The sequence below is a fragment of the Schistocerca gregaria genome, chromosome X (assembly GCF_023897955.1).
Source record: "Schistocerca gregaria isolate iqSchGreg1 chromosome X, iqSchGreg1.2, whole genome shotgun sequence".
Classification (NCBI taxonomy): domain Eukaryota; kingdom Metazoa; phylum Arthropoda; class Insecta; order Orthoptera; family Acrididae; genus Schistocerca; species Schistocerca gregaria.
In genome coordinates, this window is record NC_064931.1 from 366,954,290 (window position 1) to 366,970,280 (window position 15,991).

General features: G+C 44.1%; 1 protein-coding gene across 2 annotated transcripts in view; it reads right to left on the minus strand.

The window, feature by feature from the left end:
- LOC126297567 (fibrillin-2-like) overlaps positions 1–3,448 on the minus strand; it is a 597,958-nt gene extending 594,510 nt beyond the window's left edge. For both annotated transcript variants that reach the window (XM_049988509.1, XM_049988508.1), the window contains exon 1: positions 3,368–3,448. In XM_049988509.1, coding sequence (XP_049844466.1) covers positions 3,368–3,434 — 67 coding nt within the window. In that variant the 5' untranslated portion in view covers positions 3,435–3,448. The remainder of the gene's footprint in view (positions 1–3,367) is intronic.
- Positions 3,449–15,991: the final 12,543 nt, after the last annotated feature.

Below are 15,991 nucleotides of genomic sequence, written 5' to 3' on the forward strand. Positions count from 1 at the left end.
TTCAAGTTTATATATGGCAGTCAGCGTTAAAAAACAGAAGAATATATTAACATCAACGAACGTTAATTGTTGTAAGCAACGCAACGCAATTGAATTAGTTTTTAAAATCTATTTCCTGGTTCCTCACTTTTGAGGCATTAATTCTCTGATATATGGCACTTTTTTGCTGTCAGTTTTGGTTCTTGACGTCTTAAAACTTGACACATCAATTATATTTATAACATTGCAATTTTCGGGTTTAGGCCCGCAATAGCTAAATTTTCAACGTTCTACTTGTAATTAGGAGCGTTCATGTTTTAGGAACAATAATTACGGAAAAGAACAGTTAGAAATGAACATAATTGTAGAGTCATTTTCACAGGGAAGTAACAAACGCGAGCCAAACAGTTATTGTAATCTAGATACAACGCAAAGTCGCTGTAATGGGAAAGACTCTAGGCTACGGTATTTAATTAAATCAAGCTAATCTAATGTTTGTGTCCCTCTAGTGAAAAGGTAGTGTGATACAATATACTGGACACATTAGAAAATGTAACAAACTAAATCTGAGAGGAGTAAAAGAGTCTCTGTCTGGTAAGGCGCCATTATCGCCCTTCCTGGAGTTTTTGTGGAGATGGTTATTTTACAGGCCTTGTAAAAGAACTTTCATTTTCGAAGACTAGTGGTTTTTAATGATTCGAATTTAATTGGCTGATTACTAGAAAATGAAATCAGGATCGCCAGACCGTAGCTTGTACGCATCTCGTATGAAAATACTATGATGCTACAGAGACGTGATGTGAAGCTGGTCGAATGTGACGTATATCAAAGTCTCAGTAGAAAAGTATGAGTTATGCACTGCCAGGCATTCCGTTACTCAATGTTACACAGAAAAAACAAATTATGCAATACCACTTTAGCGCTATAACGAACTTTTTTTAAAAAAGATTAAATTTAATTTTTCTGCGTTTAGCAACAAGATCCAGATAAAAAGTTATACAGTCATCTGTGTTATGAACAGTTTACGTGCTGTGTATTGGTCTGGCATTACGATAGGTGCACACTGGATGTAGATAATAAATTCTTAAGCATACATACTTTCCGACACGAGCATTGTTTCAAATAAGTGGATACCTCTAATAATGCACAAAAGATTGAGGATTTAGAAATAATGATATCGACAAGCCAGAATATTGTATAGGTAAGGTATTTTGAAGTATGGATAATGCATTTTCCTTGACTACCGAGATATTGAAGAAATTCTTTTTTAACGGGGGACATTTTTAGAGACATTAGGTAGTACTCGAAATGAAGAATGCAGTGATATAGTTCATTATCTGTGTTTCTTGCTAACATTTCACAAGAAAATCGCTGTGATTTGTGATTGTGAAGACCAGAACCTGCTTCATTCCCATGCGAAAGTCGAAAATGGGGCGGAAAATGCGCTGATTTCTTTTGTCTCCCTATTTGCGATTATTCTTGAGCAATGTTTTACTGAAAGTATCAATAACGTTATTTCATAGTACTGTTCCTTTGAAGAATTTACAAAAAATGGCTCTGAGCACTATGGGACTTAACTTCTGAGGTAATCAGTCCCCTAGAACTTAGAACTACTTAAACCTAACCAACCTAAGGACATCTCGCACATCCATGGCCAAGGCAGGATTCGAACCGTAGCGGTCGCGCGGTTCCAGACTGTAGCGCCTAGAAGTATTTACAGGGCTGATGGCAATGGATTATTATTCAGTTTATCAAAGGCATGGTTCAGTCAATATTTTGATAGAAAAAAATAATTATCAACTATACTGTGTCATAGTTCTTTCTTTGCGAATTAATACGCTGCGTCAAAATTAATCTAGCCCACTTTATATAATACTCTATGTATTTAAATGTTTACACTTGCATTGTAACAATAATTTCCTTCAAACTTGCGATAAAGCTATTGGATATCTGGTTAGGAGAAAATATTTTATGTACAAGTTACACTTTCTTTTTGTGCAACGTAACCACTGCAGATTCTAACGATCTCTTGACAGGTGATGGGCATGCATGGATTTCTGAGGCCATTTACACACAAGTTAGCTATAGTATGGATTTACAATTAATAAAAATTCAAAATATATTTACACACACACACACACACACACACACACACACACACACACACACAGAGAGAGAGAGAGAGAGAGAGAGAGAGAGAGAGAAAATATATATCACACCACAACACACACAAATGCATACACCAACAGACCACAGATACTTCAATAATTACACTCATAAGTTTGACAATAATATTCGATCTTTGGCAAAATATTTGATAGTCGGCAACAGAAACCAAAACATTGCATTAAAACAAGCGTTCTGTTCATAGTGCTGTGGAATGTGAAAAAAAACGCAAATTGGCATTCATAAGAAGAAGAACAACACCAAAAATGCAACAGGAGCGTAGTATGTAAGAAATTGTATACGCAACCTGTAAGTACAGTTTAAAACATTACTACGTAATAGGAAATACCAACCACCAGAACTGTTTGTAACCTATAGCCACAGTGACAAAAATGTAAATTAAATAGCTAACATAGGTACATATTCCAAGCCACAGATGATGCCTTGCAGAGAAAATAAAAGCGAAACGTGTATGGCACTAAAATTGTGTTTTATTCAGTTGCTGTCAGACGGTCCGTAAGTAAAAATTATCAATATACCGTAATATATACTTGCGTATTTTAGTTCAGTTGCATAATATATTAAACCGCTGGATTATCATTGGCATTTTTGTCACTTGAAAGTGTGCTATTTAAATGATTAGTGAATGTTCGGAGTTAATGGATACAGGATGTTTTTCGAGTTATTATACAAATGTACTTTCTGTTTAAATGAGAATTGTTCACACACTGCTAACAAAAAAGCCAACAGTAATTCTGACAGGGCTTCAGCCACGGCATATATGACCTAAAAACTAACACAGCATGGAAATTTGGTCACCTCACGATACCTCGTTTTGTGCAAATCTAGCTAAAACAGTGAACTGTCACGTAATACGAGTGAGAAAAGAAATTCTCTTTTGTCTGCGAATTTCCATTCAGATATGGATCGGTCGTTAAATGGGCAAATGTTGGTAAAGTTCTGGGAATCAGTTCCAAGTTATTCCTCGGATTTTTCCTGTGATATGTATACATATATGTGAAAATACATAGCTGCACCCTGGTTTGGACTTCTCGCGGGTTGTAAATCCGCCTCTATCAGGCTCGGTAAGTCAGTTAATGTAAAACCATATCTAGAATAGTGCTGGCTTGGGTTCAGACCAACTTCCTTCGTTAACGATGGTAGTGCCGCAGAGTCATTACATTTAAGATATCCAACACATGCAGGGAATGCCTGTACGTACCGGCAGCGGCGGCAGCGGCCACGACAGCCAGCGCCGCGACAGCCAAGCGTAGCGCGCGCGATCCCATGGCGCAGCGGACTGTCCCAGTGTACAGTCGACTGCTGCCAGCCAACGAGACCCCCCTCCAGATTCACCGCCGGCTGCGGCGCGCGCACCCTCGCCTCCTTTCTTTGCAACCACTCGGACGGCAAGGCGACCTTTGTCCCGCCACTTATCGTCCCTTCCTGAGGACAAGGGCACGCTCTCTAGTGCAACGGCAGAGCGTCTTGCTCTGGACATCCGATCCCCAATAAGGTCGTGGATTTTTCTTCGCCTCGTGTTCCTCTCGCAGCTGCCATTAAGCACTGTGTCGTATTATTAATATACGTCTCCTCTCAAACACAACACATTGTTGTTGGCTACTTACGGAAAAGTTCCGGTTTCAGTTCTCGGTGATCGTTTCGAATGATTTAAGATTAGTACGAGTTCATTAGAGACGGTGCATAAGGACGTTGACTGTGTAATTTTCAAACGAACGATTTTGGAATTGCCTCGGTGCTTTAGGGAAACCACAGAAAACCTAAACCCGGGTGAGGATTTGGACTGTAGTTCTCCACTGTATTAACCCTTAACTGATATCAGACGTTTGATACCAGTTTTGGCGGCCATCCCTAACCATCCGGGTTCATTCTGTCTTTCCCTTCGTCTACCTTTCAGTTGCATTGCTGGCTCCATGTAGTGAAAGAGGAGTGCCTTCCGCTCTATTTGACCTTCTGTGAATGGCAGGGCAGGTTTCAGGCACAAGCTGTTGCTTAGGGGCGCCAAGCTGAGAGGGTCGCCACAGGCATCACAATTATAAGATTTGTATACAGAATATATCGCCATAGTAGAAGCCGCTTGGGGCGCCAGGCTGAGCGCCCAAGTGCAAGATTAATATACAGAGCGCATCGTAATTAGTATCGAAAACTGAGACGGGTGAAAGTGTACGAGAGAAAGGGAAGGGTGGACGCCACATGATAAGTCACTTGAGTGATAAGATATTCTCGAACCGGCCCTGGTAAAAGGGCAGCAAAATAGCATGACGTATAACACAAGATCTGTGAGAGCTCTTCGTAAGACATTTTCATAAATGTTTTGGTTTTTTGTGATTATTGTGGTTTACTATATTATTGTTATTAGTGACAGTGTCTCCTAATTAATTCGCACAAAGTGGAGTCACGACCAGGTCTATCTCAACATTCAGAACAGGCTGAGTATTTTGCCGTTGCAAGACGCACATTCTAGGTATTATTACTTTTTATGTGCATCGTACGCTTTGATATTTTGAAAATTTTACCTACGTCTCTCACACTGAACATTTGGATTTAACAGAAAAAACATTAAGATATTATATGCCAAAAAGCTTTGAATTCTTTCGAGCCGGCCTCGGTAGCCGACGGTTCTAGGCGCTTCAGTCTGGAACCGCGCGACTGCTACGGTCGCAGGTTCGAATCCTGCCTCGGGCAGGGATGTGTGTGATGTCTTTGGGTTAGTTAGGTTTACGTAGTTCTAAGTTCTAGGGGACTGGTGACCTCAGATGTAAAGTCCCATGGTGCTCAGAGCCATTTGAATTCTTTCGAAACAGAATATTGAAAATTAAAACGTGAATTTATCTTTCAAATTTTCCGTTAACTTTGATTCTGTTCCTGATTTTATGTCCTATATAAAAGATAGTCATTACATAGGAATCATAATTAAATGTTTTACTGACAGATGTTTGAGAAGGTCCATTTCTACAGAACGGAACTTCAGTACTTCTTTCTTGGTTCGTTACGTTTGCTCTAAGTTATGTTGTGATATGTTTAGTTCAAATGGCTCTAAGCACTATGGGACTTAACATATGAGGTCATCAGTCACCTAGGCTTAGAGCTACTTAAACCTAACTTACCTAAGGACGTCACACACATCCATGCCCGAGGCAGGATTCGAACCTGCGACCGTAGCAGCAGCGCGGTTCCGGACTGAAGTGCCTAGAACCGCTCGACCACAGCGGCCGGCAATACGTTTGAAACCGCATGGTTCAAATTGTTGAGTGCAAAAAGCTCTGACAAACAATTTTATACCACTTTCCTTTCAGTCTTGTGATACCAGTCGAGGATTGGCTGAACAATTCTGTAAAGTCTTACTACTCCCTCAGAAGCTATATGCTCAATTTACATTTACATTCATATGCTACAAATCACTGAGATGTGCGTCGCAGAGGCTACTTAGCAGGATATGGAATGCTTACTGAAATTTTGTAAGTAGGCTTTCGTGGTATAATTTTCTTCTATCTTCAGGAGTCTGCCAATTCAGATTTTTCGACACTTCCATGACACCTTCCAGCGAGGCAAACATGTGATCGTTTTTGCCAACCTTCTTTGTACACGTTCAGGATACTATTTTAGTTCTATCTGGTATAATAATAATAATGTCGTGTAAGTAAGAGCCTACGGAATATCAGACCAGCTGTGTGGCTGGATTGAAGAGTTTTTAGCAAACAGAACGCAGCATGTTGTTATCAATGGAGAGACGTCTACAGACGTTAAAGTAACCTCTGGCGTGCCACAGGGGAGTGTTATGGGACCATTGCTTTTCACAATATATATAAATGACGTAGTAGATAGTGTCGGAAGTTCCATGCGACTTTTCGCGGATGATGCTGTAGTATACAGAGAAGTTGCAGCATTAGAAAATTGTAGCGAAATGCAGGAAGATCTGCAGTGGATAGGCACTTGGTGTAGGGAGTGGCAACTGACCCTTAACATAGACAAATATAATGTATTGCTAATACATAGAAAGAAGGATCCTTTATTGTATGATTATATGATAGCGGAACAAACACTGGTAGCAGTTACTTCTGTTAAATATCTGGGAGTATGCGTGCGGAACGATTTGAAATGGAATGATCATATAAAATTTAATGTTGGTAAGGCTGGTACCAGGTTGAGATTCATTGGGAGAGTCCTTAGAAAATGTAGTCCATCAACAAAGGAGGTGCCTTGCAAAACACTCGTTCGACCTATACTCGAGTATTGCTCATCAGTGTGGGATCCGTACCAGATCGGTTTGACGGAGGAGATAGAGAAGATCCAAAGAAGAGCGGCGCGTTTCGTCACAGGGTTATTTGGTAACCGTGATAGCGTTACGGAGATGTTTAGCAAACTCAAGCGGCAGAATCTGCAAGAGAGGCGCTCTGCATCGCGGTGTAGCTTGCTCGCCAGGCTTCGAGAGGGTGCGTTTCTGGATGAGGTATCGAATATACTGCTTCCCCCTACTTATACCTCCCGTGGAGATCACGAATGTAAAATTAGAGAGATTCGAGAGCGCACGGAGGCTTTCAGACAGTCGTTCTTCCCGCGAACCATACGCGACTGGAACAGAACAGGGAGGTAATGACAGTGGCACGTAAAGTGCCCTCCGCCACACACCCTTGGGTGGCTTGCGGAGTATGAATGTAGATGTAGATGTAGATGTAGACATGGCCTCCCGTCGGGTAGACCGTTCGCCGAATGCAAGCCTTTCAATTCGACGCCACTTCGGCGACTTGCGTGTCGATGGGTATGAAATGATGATGGGTAGGACAACACAACACCCAGTTCCTAAGCGGAGAAAATCTCCGACCCAGCCGGGAATCGAACCCGAGCAGTTAGGATTGACAATCTGTCGGGCTGATCACTCAGCTACCGGGGACGGACTCTATCTGGTGTGGGACCTACACATCTGAGCAGTATTCTAAAATGAGGTGCACACATGATTTTTAGGTAATCTCCTTTGTCAACTCACTACATTTCCCTAGTATCCTGCAAATGAACTGAAGTCTGCAACCTGCCTTACCTACAATTGAGCATATGTGATCATTCCATTTCCTGTCCATACAAAGAGCTACATCCAGGTATTTGTGCGACTTTTTGTGTGACTTCACTTACACTAGTTGTACATAATAGTAATTGTAGTAATAGGATTCTACATGTTTTCGTTTTTGACGTGCGTTACCAGATTTTACATTTCTGTACATTTATAGTAAATTGCCAAGCCTTGAAGCATTTTGAAATCTAATCAAGCGCAGCTTTTTTCAGACAGTACTTCATTATAGACAACTGAATCATGTGCAAAAAGCCTCAGGTTGCTATTAACATTGTCTGCCAGGTCAATGATATGAAGTATGAACAGCACAGCAAAGGTGTCAACACTCTTCTCTTGGGAACGTATGAAATTACTTGTACATCTGTCGACGACTATCCATGACATGTTGCGTCCTCCCTACCAAAGAATCGTCAATCTGCCGACAAATTTCACTTGATTCCCCATACGGTCGTACTTTAGATTATAAGCTTAGGTATGGTATTGAGTCGAATGCTTTTCGGAAGTCAAGAAATAATGCATATACCTAACTGTCTTAATCTATGGCTTTCAGTATGTCATATGAGAAGAGCGCGAGGCCAGATTTTTTTGGAAACACATGCTATTTGGCCACGGAAGAGGACATTCTGAGCAAAATACCTCATTATATTTGAGCTCAGAATACGTTCTATGATTCTGCAACAGATGGATATCAATAAAATTGGACGACAGTTTTGTGGATCACTTCTGTTACCGCTCTTGCAGATAGTTGTGGCCTGTGCTTTTATGCAGTCACTGGGCAGTTTTTTGTTCAAGGAATCTACGCTATTTTATGCTTTAAATGGAAGCTAAGTCAGCTTCACATTCCGTATAGACCCTGACAGGCATCCTATAGGACCATGGAGTCTTTTTTAATGTTAGCTATTTCAGCTGTTTCTCAATCCCACTGGAACAAATATCTGCACAGCCCAGTCACATTAATGTGACCACCTGTCAAAGTCCTGAATAACCACCTTTTGTGGCGCGGAACGCTGCGAGACGTGAAGGAACAGAGTCGATGAGGTTCTGAAAGAAAACGACAGGAGTGTGGAGCCAAGCCGACTCCAGTGCCCTGGCCTGTTCACTCCCACAGTAGCCGACACATCTGCCGACGAGGATTACAGAACCAGGCTGCCTTTGCTCTTCGTCACAGTGCGGCGTCACTAATATTTGTCTCCTTCCTTTCAGAGGAAATTACTACTAATTGTATTGTTTCTTTTGCCTTGCTACGACAGTATTGGCCATTAAAATTGCTACACCAAGAAGAAATACAGATGATAAACGGGTATTCATTGGACAAATATATTTAACACCCCACCCGTCACTTAGCTGGTTTTGGCGTGTGTTCACCCCTACTAAGTGACTAACAGATCAACAGAGAGTGCAAAACTGCCGCAATATCGGACAACGCAAAAAAGTAATATGGCCCTGTGTCTCCTGATTGAACTGCGGTAGCAGTGTTGACATTAATTTATTCAGAATTGATCACTTTTAATTAAAAAGGGGTGCACACTGATGTTATATTCAGCTATTGAACACCAGATGCAAATGTTGAACATAAAATTTATTAAGAAAGTGACTTGGGATTTCAACTACTTGATTGAAAACAAATGCAGTCGATTAACACAAATTTATTTTAACTCCCGACCTTCAATCATCACATTATAAGACTCTTCTATCAGGCAGTGGTAATAAATTGCGTTTGCGTGGAGTCAAGCGCGATAACTCAAAAGTAATTCCTATCGACTGACCCAGGCACAATGCGAAGTGCGAGAAGAATTCTACGATACACGGCCCGTGAAACCCTCGTGGATACTTTGCCGACGTGATCCAACAAATTAATCAGAGGCCGGAGCGGGCGCAATATCACCGAATACAGCGTGGCGGAGAGCCATCGTTCTGTGGACGTCGGCCGACCTCGTGGTGCTGCAAGGCTGTGCTCGTCTATTCCCTTGTAGCTATCTTGCTCAGTACATAGCTGAACCAAAACTTCTTATCTCCAAGCTCAATCGTTCACTTTGCTAAGTCCTAAACTGCAGAGATGCTCACTTCTCACAATCTGCTGTTCACCTCGGTTTCCCCTCCAGCAAAATCACTTACGCCAATTGCAGCGCAAGTCGCATTAATTATGCGTCGCTTCCCAGCGCCGACCAATGCCTGCTCTGGGAAGTGAACGAATTCCCACAAAATTTCCCTTCCTCACAACTTCTGTTATTTAGCTCCTCCCAGGCCATCCATCAAGGTTAGCGTCTGCACAACACCAAGTTTTCCGGAATTCTGACTCCCAGGAGAGTACTTCAAATTCCTTGGTCCTACGTTCCCATCGGAGGCTGGCGTATTTCATTCTGTCGCTCTTAAACTGATTTGCTTCAGACTCTGCAGACAGTGAATTCAGCATGAAGTTGCTATAGTCACGAACATGCATATTTTGACCTCTGTTGACCGCTCCACCATAGCTTTGCGCGGCTTTCTCGCATGTTTCACAGAAAACGGGACAACAAACATTTATCAACAGGCGTACAAGTTCTCCGTCTGTTTCCAGATACACCAGCATGGAGTCGGGGTCAACCACCCACTCACTGTCACTCATCTTAAGGCGGCTGGAGGCCACGCCCCATTACTGCTTTCTCAGAGCTTGAGCCGTCCTAAGCTGGCTATTGTCGCTTCCCTTAGCTGCTCCCCCGGCGGCCACGGTCAATTCTGAGTACTTCCCTGGCGTAAACTAGCCTCCAGTAAATCGATGCGTTTCCACAAAGTTTTCATGTCGTGTGAATTACATTAAAACCATCACCTGACATTTATTATTCCAATATGTCCATACTATACCCCCTACAAGATGCATTCTGCCTTGTCAGTCATTTTTGTTCAGCCCTACTGTTCGCTCAACGTGAGTTAGGTGATCTTTAATGACTTCATGTAAGGGGCATAGTTCTTACCATCTTACAATATTATACTAGAACAGACATGTGATTACATTTTCACGCAATTTGGGTGCATAGATCCTGAGAAATCAGTACCCATAACAACCACTTCTGGCCGTAATAACGGTCTTGATACGCCTGGGCATTGAGTCAAACAGAGCTTGTATGACGTGTACAAGTACAGCTGCCAATGCAGCTTCAACACGATACCACAGTTCATCAAGAGTAGTGACTGGCGTATTGTGACAAGCCAGTTGCTTGGCCACCGTTGACCAGACATTTTCAATTGGTGAGAGATGTGGAAGAATGGGCTGGCCAGTGCAGCAGTCGAACATTTTCTGTACCCAGAAAGGCCCGTACACGACGTGCAACATGCGGTCGTGGATTATCCTGCTGAAATGTAGGGTTTCGCAGGGATCGAATGAAGGGTAGAGCCACAGGTCGTAGCACATCTGAAATGTAACGTCCACTGTCAAAGTGCCGTCAAAGCAAACAAGAGGTGACCGAGACGTGTAACCAATGGCACACCATACCATCACGCCGGGTGATACGCCAGTATGGCGATGATGAATACACGCTTCCAATGTGGCTGCACGATCCGTTACAACCATGCAGATAAGATGCCTGTCATCTTGACTGCTAGTGATACGAGGCCGTTGGGACCCAGCACGGCGTTTCGTATTACCATCCTGAACCCATCGATTCCATATTCTGCTAACAGTCATTGGATCTCGACCAACGCGAGCAGCAATGTCGCGATACGATAAACCGCAATCGCGATGGGCTATAATCAGACCTTTATCAAAATCGGAAACGCGATGGTACGCATTTCTCCTCGTTACACGACGCATCACAACGTTTCACCAGGCCACGCCGGTCAACTGCTGTTTGTGTATGAGAAATCGGTGTGAAACTTTCCTCATGTCAGCACGTTGTAGGTGTCGCCACCAGCGCCAACCTTTTGTGAATGCTCTGAAAAGCTAATCATTTGCATATCACAGCATCTTCTTCCTGTCGGATAAATTTCGCGTCTGTAGCACGTCATCATCGTGGTGCAGGAATTTTAATGGCCAGTAGTGTACTTATACTTTGTTGCGGCGCTCCTCTCATTAGTTTGGCCTCTAACCCGCCTCTTATACGATCTGCTCGTATGCCGCCTGGTTGCTACTGGTTTTGGTGTAATGCCGTTATTCAGTTTCAGAACCATCAAATGCCGCAGTTGATGATGGTAGTCCAGCACCACATTAATGGACAAGTCGTTGCTACATCGACTCCGCCGCAACAGCCAGCCATATCCACGGCACTGCCTGCGTGCATTCCACCGTTCCGAGCTTTCGATTACCAACAAGAGAAATTCAACGAGTACTACGCTCAGTTCAACGCTCATTGTGCTACACATCAAATGCAAGGTACTGTGAAACTTTCTTATTTCTTGTCAATGGCTGGCACAGGAGTTAACTGCCTCGCTCAGAAGATATTACCAACTAGTACACCGGAGTTACTAGTTTCTGAAGATTTAGTTTATGCTCTCACTAAATACTACGAGGACCGGGTACAGGTTGCTGCAGCTCGTTCCAAGTTCTTTCGATTTTGTAAAAAGCCAGAACAGACATGCTATCAGTGGGTCACTGAACTTCAAGGTTTCACACCACAGTGTCGTTTTCATGTAGCTTTTGACAGCATTGTAGTGACGAAATGATTCATGATACAGAAAGTACAATGTGCCACACAGGCAGATTCATGAACAAATTCTCAAACATTCTGATCCTACTTTGAAACAAGTGTTACAAATTATTGGACATCAGGACTCATGTGATGCAGCTTCCGTCTGCAGTGCAATGCGAAGTTACAAATAGGTGTGGTGGGCTTGTGACCGACCACAGTGCACAAATGGGCCAACCCACCGTGGACAGAGTAAATACGTGTCAACGCGTGTGTCTGCTGTGAAATCACGTCCCCGCTGCTTTTCCACGCATAAAAGACAATATTTCACTTCGTGGAACGCGACTTGCTTTGCTTGTGGAAAGCCAAGTTACGTACAGTCTGTGTGCTCGCAACATAAAAAGAACTCTACCCATGTTTGCTCTCGTAAGCGCGCAACACCTCACTTAGCGAATGCAGCTTTTTTCCAAACTGACTACCGCTGCTTGTAATGACCAAATCCAAAATGTGTCTTAACCCCACCGAAGGGCTGTACAACGACCGTTAAATAAACTGTGGCCTTAGTAATTGCCGGACGTTGTGTGCGACTTCAGTTAGACACTGACGCTTCCGTTACATTGCTTAATTGTGCCACTTATGAATAGTTGGGTTCGCCACAATTGACAAAATCCTGCACACAACTTACTGCTGTCTCGCACCAGAACAGTGACATTTACAATTTTGCTTTCATGAGACTGTGGAAATATTTTTGGGTTAGATTGATTTGATTTGTTTGGTCTTCGTATTCAACATAATGTACTTTCTGTTATCAATCCAAAAGACAGCGTTGCTCAGTTGATTGAGGAGTTTTCTGATTTATTTTTTGAAGGACTTTGCACAGCAAATAATTTTCCCTGCGGAACGTGACGCAACTCCAATCAGTACTCGGGAAGTTGACAAATCATATCCGGTTTGTACCCAACGGAATCCAGAATCGTGGCTCTGTTGCATCATTTACGCCGGAAGAATGTGCCTTTTGTTTGGGCCAAAGAATGTCAAGATGCATTCCATAAAACTTAAAAAGGCATTATTGAGAGACAGTTTCATTGTTAATTTCGATCCCGCTAAGCCTTTGGTGTTGGCAGTGGACGCTTCTTCGTACGGATAGGAGCTGTGCTCTCGCACAGATTTGGTTCACAGAACAGGCCGATTGCTGTCGCTTCCAAGTTATTGACCAAGTCTCAATGCAACTGTTGTGGTTGGCAGGAGAGCCAACACCGTGTTACTAGAGCAGGCCGGAATGCACGCGTTTTAGCTCACGAAGGCTGGCGTGAGGTCTGGAACAGGACAAGGAAATTAGAATTTAGAAAAACGGACGTAGCTGGTGGAATACTTAACTTTAATCCATTAATGGTGAACGTCGGTCTTGACGGTACATGATTCACAATATCAACAGTAACTGATAATGGCGCCTTGCTAGGTCGCAGCAAATGACGTAGCTGAAGGCTATGCTAAACTATCGTCTCGGCAAATGAGAACGTAAGTAGGCTGTGAACCATCGCTAGCAAAGTCGGCTGCACAACTGAGGCGAGTGTTAGGAAGTCTCTCTAGACCTGCCGTGTGGCGGCGCTCGGTCTGCAATCACTGATTGTGGCGACACGCGGGTCCGACATATACTAACAGACCGCGGACAATTTAAAGGCTACCACCTAGCAAGTGTGGTGTCTGGCGGTGACACCACAGTAATTATCCCCAAATCGAGAAGCAAGCGCTCGCTATTATCTATGACGTGACAAAGTTTCGCCATTATCTGTTTGGTCGGAAGTTTTATCTAGTGACGGATCATAAGTCACTTCAGCCTTTGTTTCGTCCGTCGAAACCTGTTGCTCCACTCACGGCTTAGAAACTGCAACGCTGGGCATTGTTATTGTCACAGTATCAGTACGTAGGACACTGAAGTTTTGCAGACTTTTCCACTGCACTATAGGAAAACTGCTCAGACCCTAGAAGCAGACCCTGACTTGAACCTCTAGGTGCACAACATCCATACTGTTTGGCCTCATTCGCTGAAAAACATTCAGAATTCTTTTGTGCGCCGATATTTTGCTCATCGACATAGTCTCTCCTTCCAGCCTGGTGTGATTTTATTGCAAAAGTACTCTGGACAATCGCGTGTGCTTATTCCTAAAGTATTTCAAAAAGACGTGCTCCACCAGGGACACTGGAGAATGTACGCACGAAATAGCCAGCGCTTCGGCACTGTACTTGGCCGGGCATGGACGCCTACATTGAACAGATGACGTCACAGTATCGCGTTTGTGCTGAGAATCTATCGGCCCCGCCGCAAACGTTTTCAACTCGGGCAAAGTCTCAATCGCCGTAGCAACGAACGCATATTGACATTGCTAGTCCATTTTGGAACACTCGTTGGCTTATTGTTGTCGATTCTTTTAGCAAATATCCTTTTGCAGTGCCCATGAACTCGACTACGTCGCGTAGTACCATTCAGGGTTTGTCATCTATTTTTTGCTTGGAAAGTTTACCTGAAGTAGTGGTTACAGACAAGGGACCACAGTTTATGGCTCAGGAGTTTGAACAGTTTACTACAGCCAATGGTATCACTCACCTTGCCAGTACTCTTTTTCATCGCCAGTCGAATGAAGAAGCTGAACCATATGAGCTTACGTTCAAGCGACAGATGAACAACTTACGTGCCTCCCACGCACACGGGAGGAAGCGCTGCTGCTCTGTCTCGCAACGTACCGCTCCCAGCCGAACGACGGTCTGTCGCCAGCGAAGCTTCTGTGTGGCAGGCGCCACCGCACGCTCCTCCAGTTGGTGCGCCCACCGCAGCGCACAGCGCCTTCCACCCTCCGGAAGTATCGCTTTGCGCCTAATGGTTCTGTTCTTTTTAGAGCTTCTGGTCGCACCAGGTGCTGGGAGAGAGGAACGATTCTTCGAAATTGGGGCCCTTGATTCAAGGTCTTGCTGGGTTGCTGCGCCGCCGTCAGAACCAGATTCCTGCTTGTCGTCTGCACGATTCTTCTTCAATTTTTTGTCCCCCCAGATTCGTATCTTACAAGAATATTGCGACCGGCGCGGTCGGGCCCTGAATGCCTCTCCGACACCACCTGTGGAACCGACGGAGCTTGACCCATCCCCTTCGGCGCCGCTCGTCCCGGCACCCGCGTGGAACCGGCGCATTTGTCGTCGTCATCGCCTTCGTCTCCGTTTTTGATCGGACCGGGTCAGGTAGAGCGTGGGCGCCTTTCCGAGCGACGTTCCCCTAGGAGCGCAGAACGGATGTCGGGAGGCGGCGTCGGTCTCAGCTGTAGCTCCCAGCTCCTCACGCCACCCAGCTTCCTGCCTCCCTCCCCCCTCTCTGGAAAGGGCGGGCAGCGCCACACCTCCAGGGAGACAGAGATTAGCGTCCCCTGTCAACCCTGATTTAACAAGCCGCCCATCGCTGGTCGGCCAGTTCGGTCGCTGACCTCGAGAGCATCAGTACTGAGTATTAGGAAGACGATACTTAGACTGTGTTCTGCGAGTAGGAATAGTGGCTAAAGTATTTGCAAGTAGGGGACACAGGAAGTAACTTGATAAAGAGAAGTTATGTTTTCTTTTCTTTTTAGAAATAAAGTGCTCAATTAATCTTCAACTTTAATGTACAGCTTATTTTGGACTTCTGCACCAGCCGTCACAACTTCTCTCCTTTCTTGTTTGTATCAGTGCTGACTCCCACAGTATCCGGCTCAATACACAAAAAATGTACAGCCCATTCGTAAGCACATTAAGGAGGCATGTGCCATGTTAAGGTAATTATGAGAGTTATTTTATGGTGCCCCCCACCGACCGCAGGCGGCTGGCTGTTTCACTACAAAGCACTATCCCATCTGCTGCTTGGAATATGTACGCTGTATTCGAGAGCGCAGCCAGAGACCTAAAGGAAATTCATCGTGGGTATGTTATGCGTCACTACTGCAGCAAACAGGTGCTCCGTTTGGGCATTGGATCTAAAGATGCCGAACCATCGGACAGCGTGTGTGCTCCGTCATATACACGTTAGTCTGCGTCCTCCCTGAGACGTGTGCTATACCTGTTTATCAGTTTCTACATTTATTACAAAACGCGATGGACCCCCTAAGAATACAGTCCGATTGGAGGTAGCCATTGAAGCAATTCA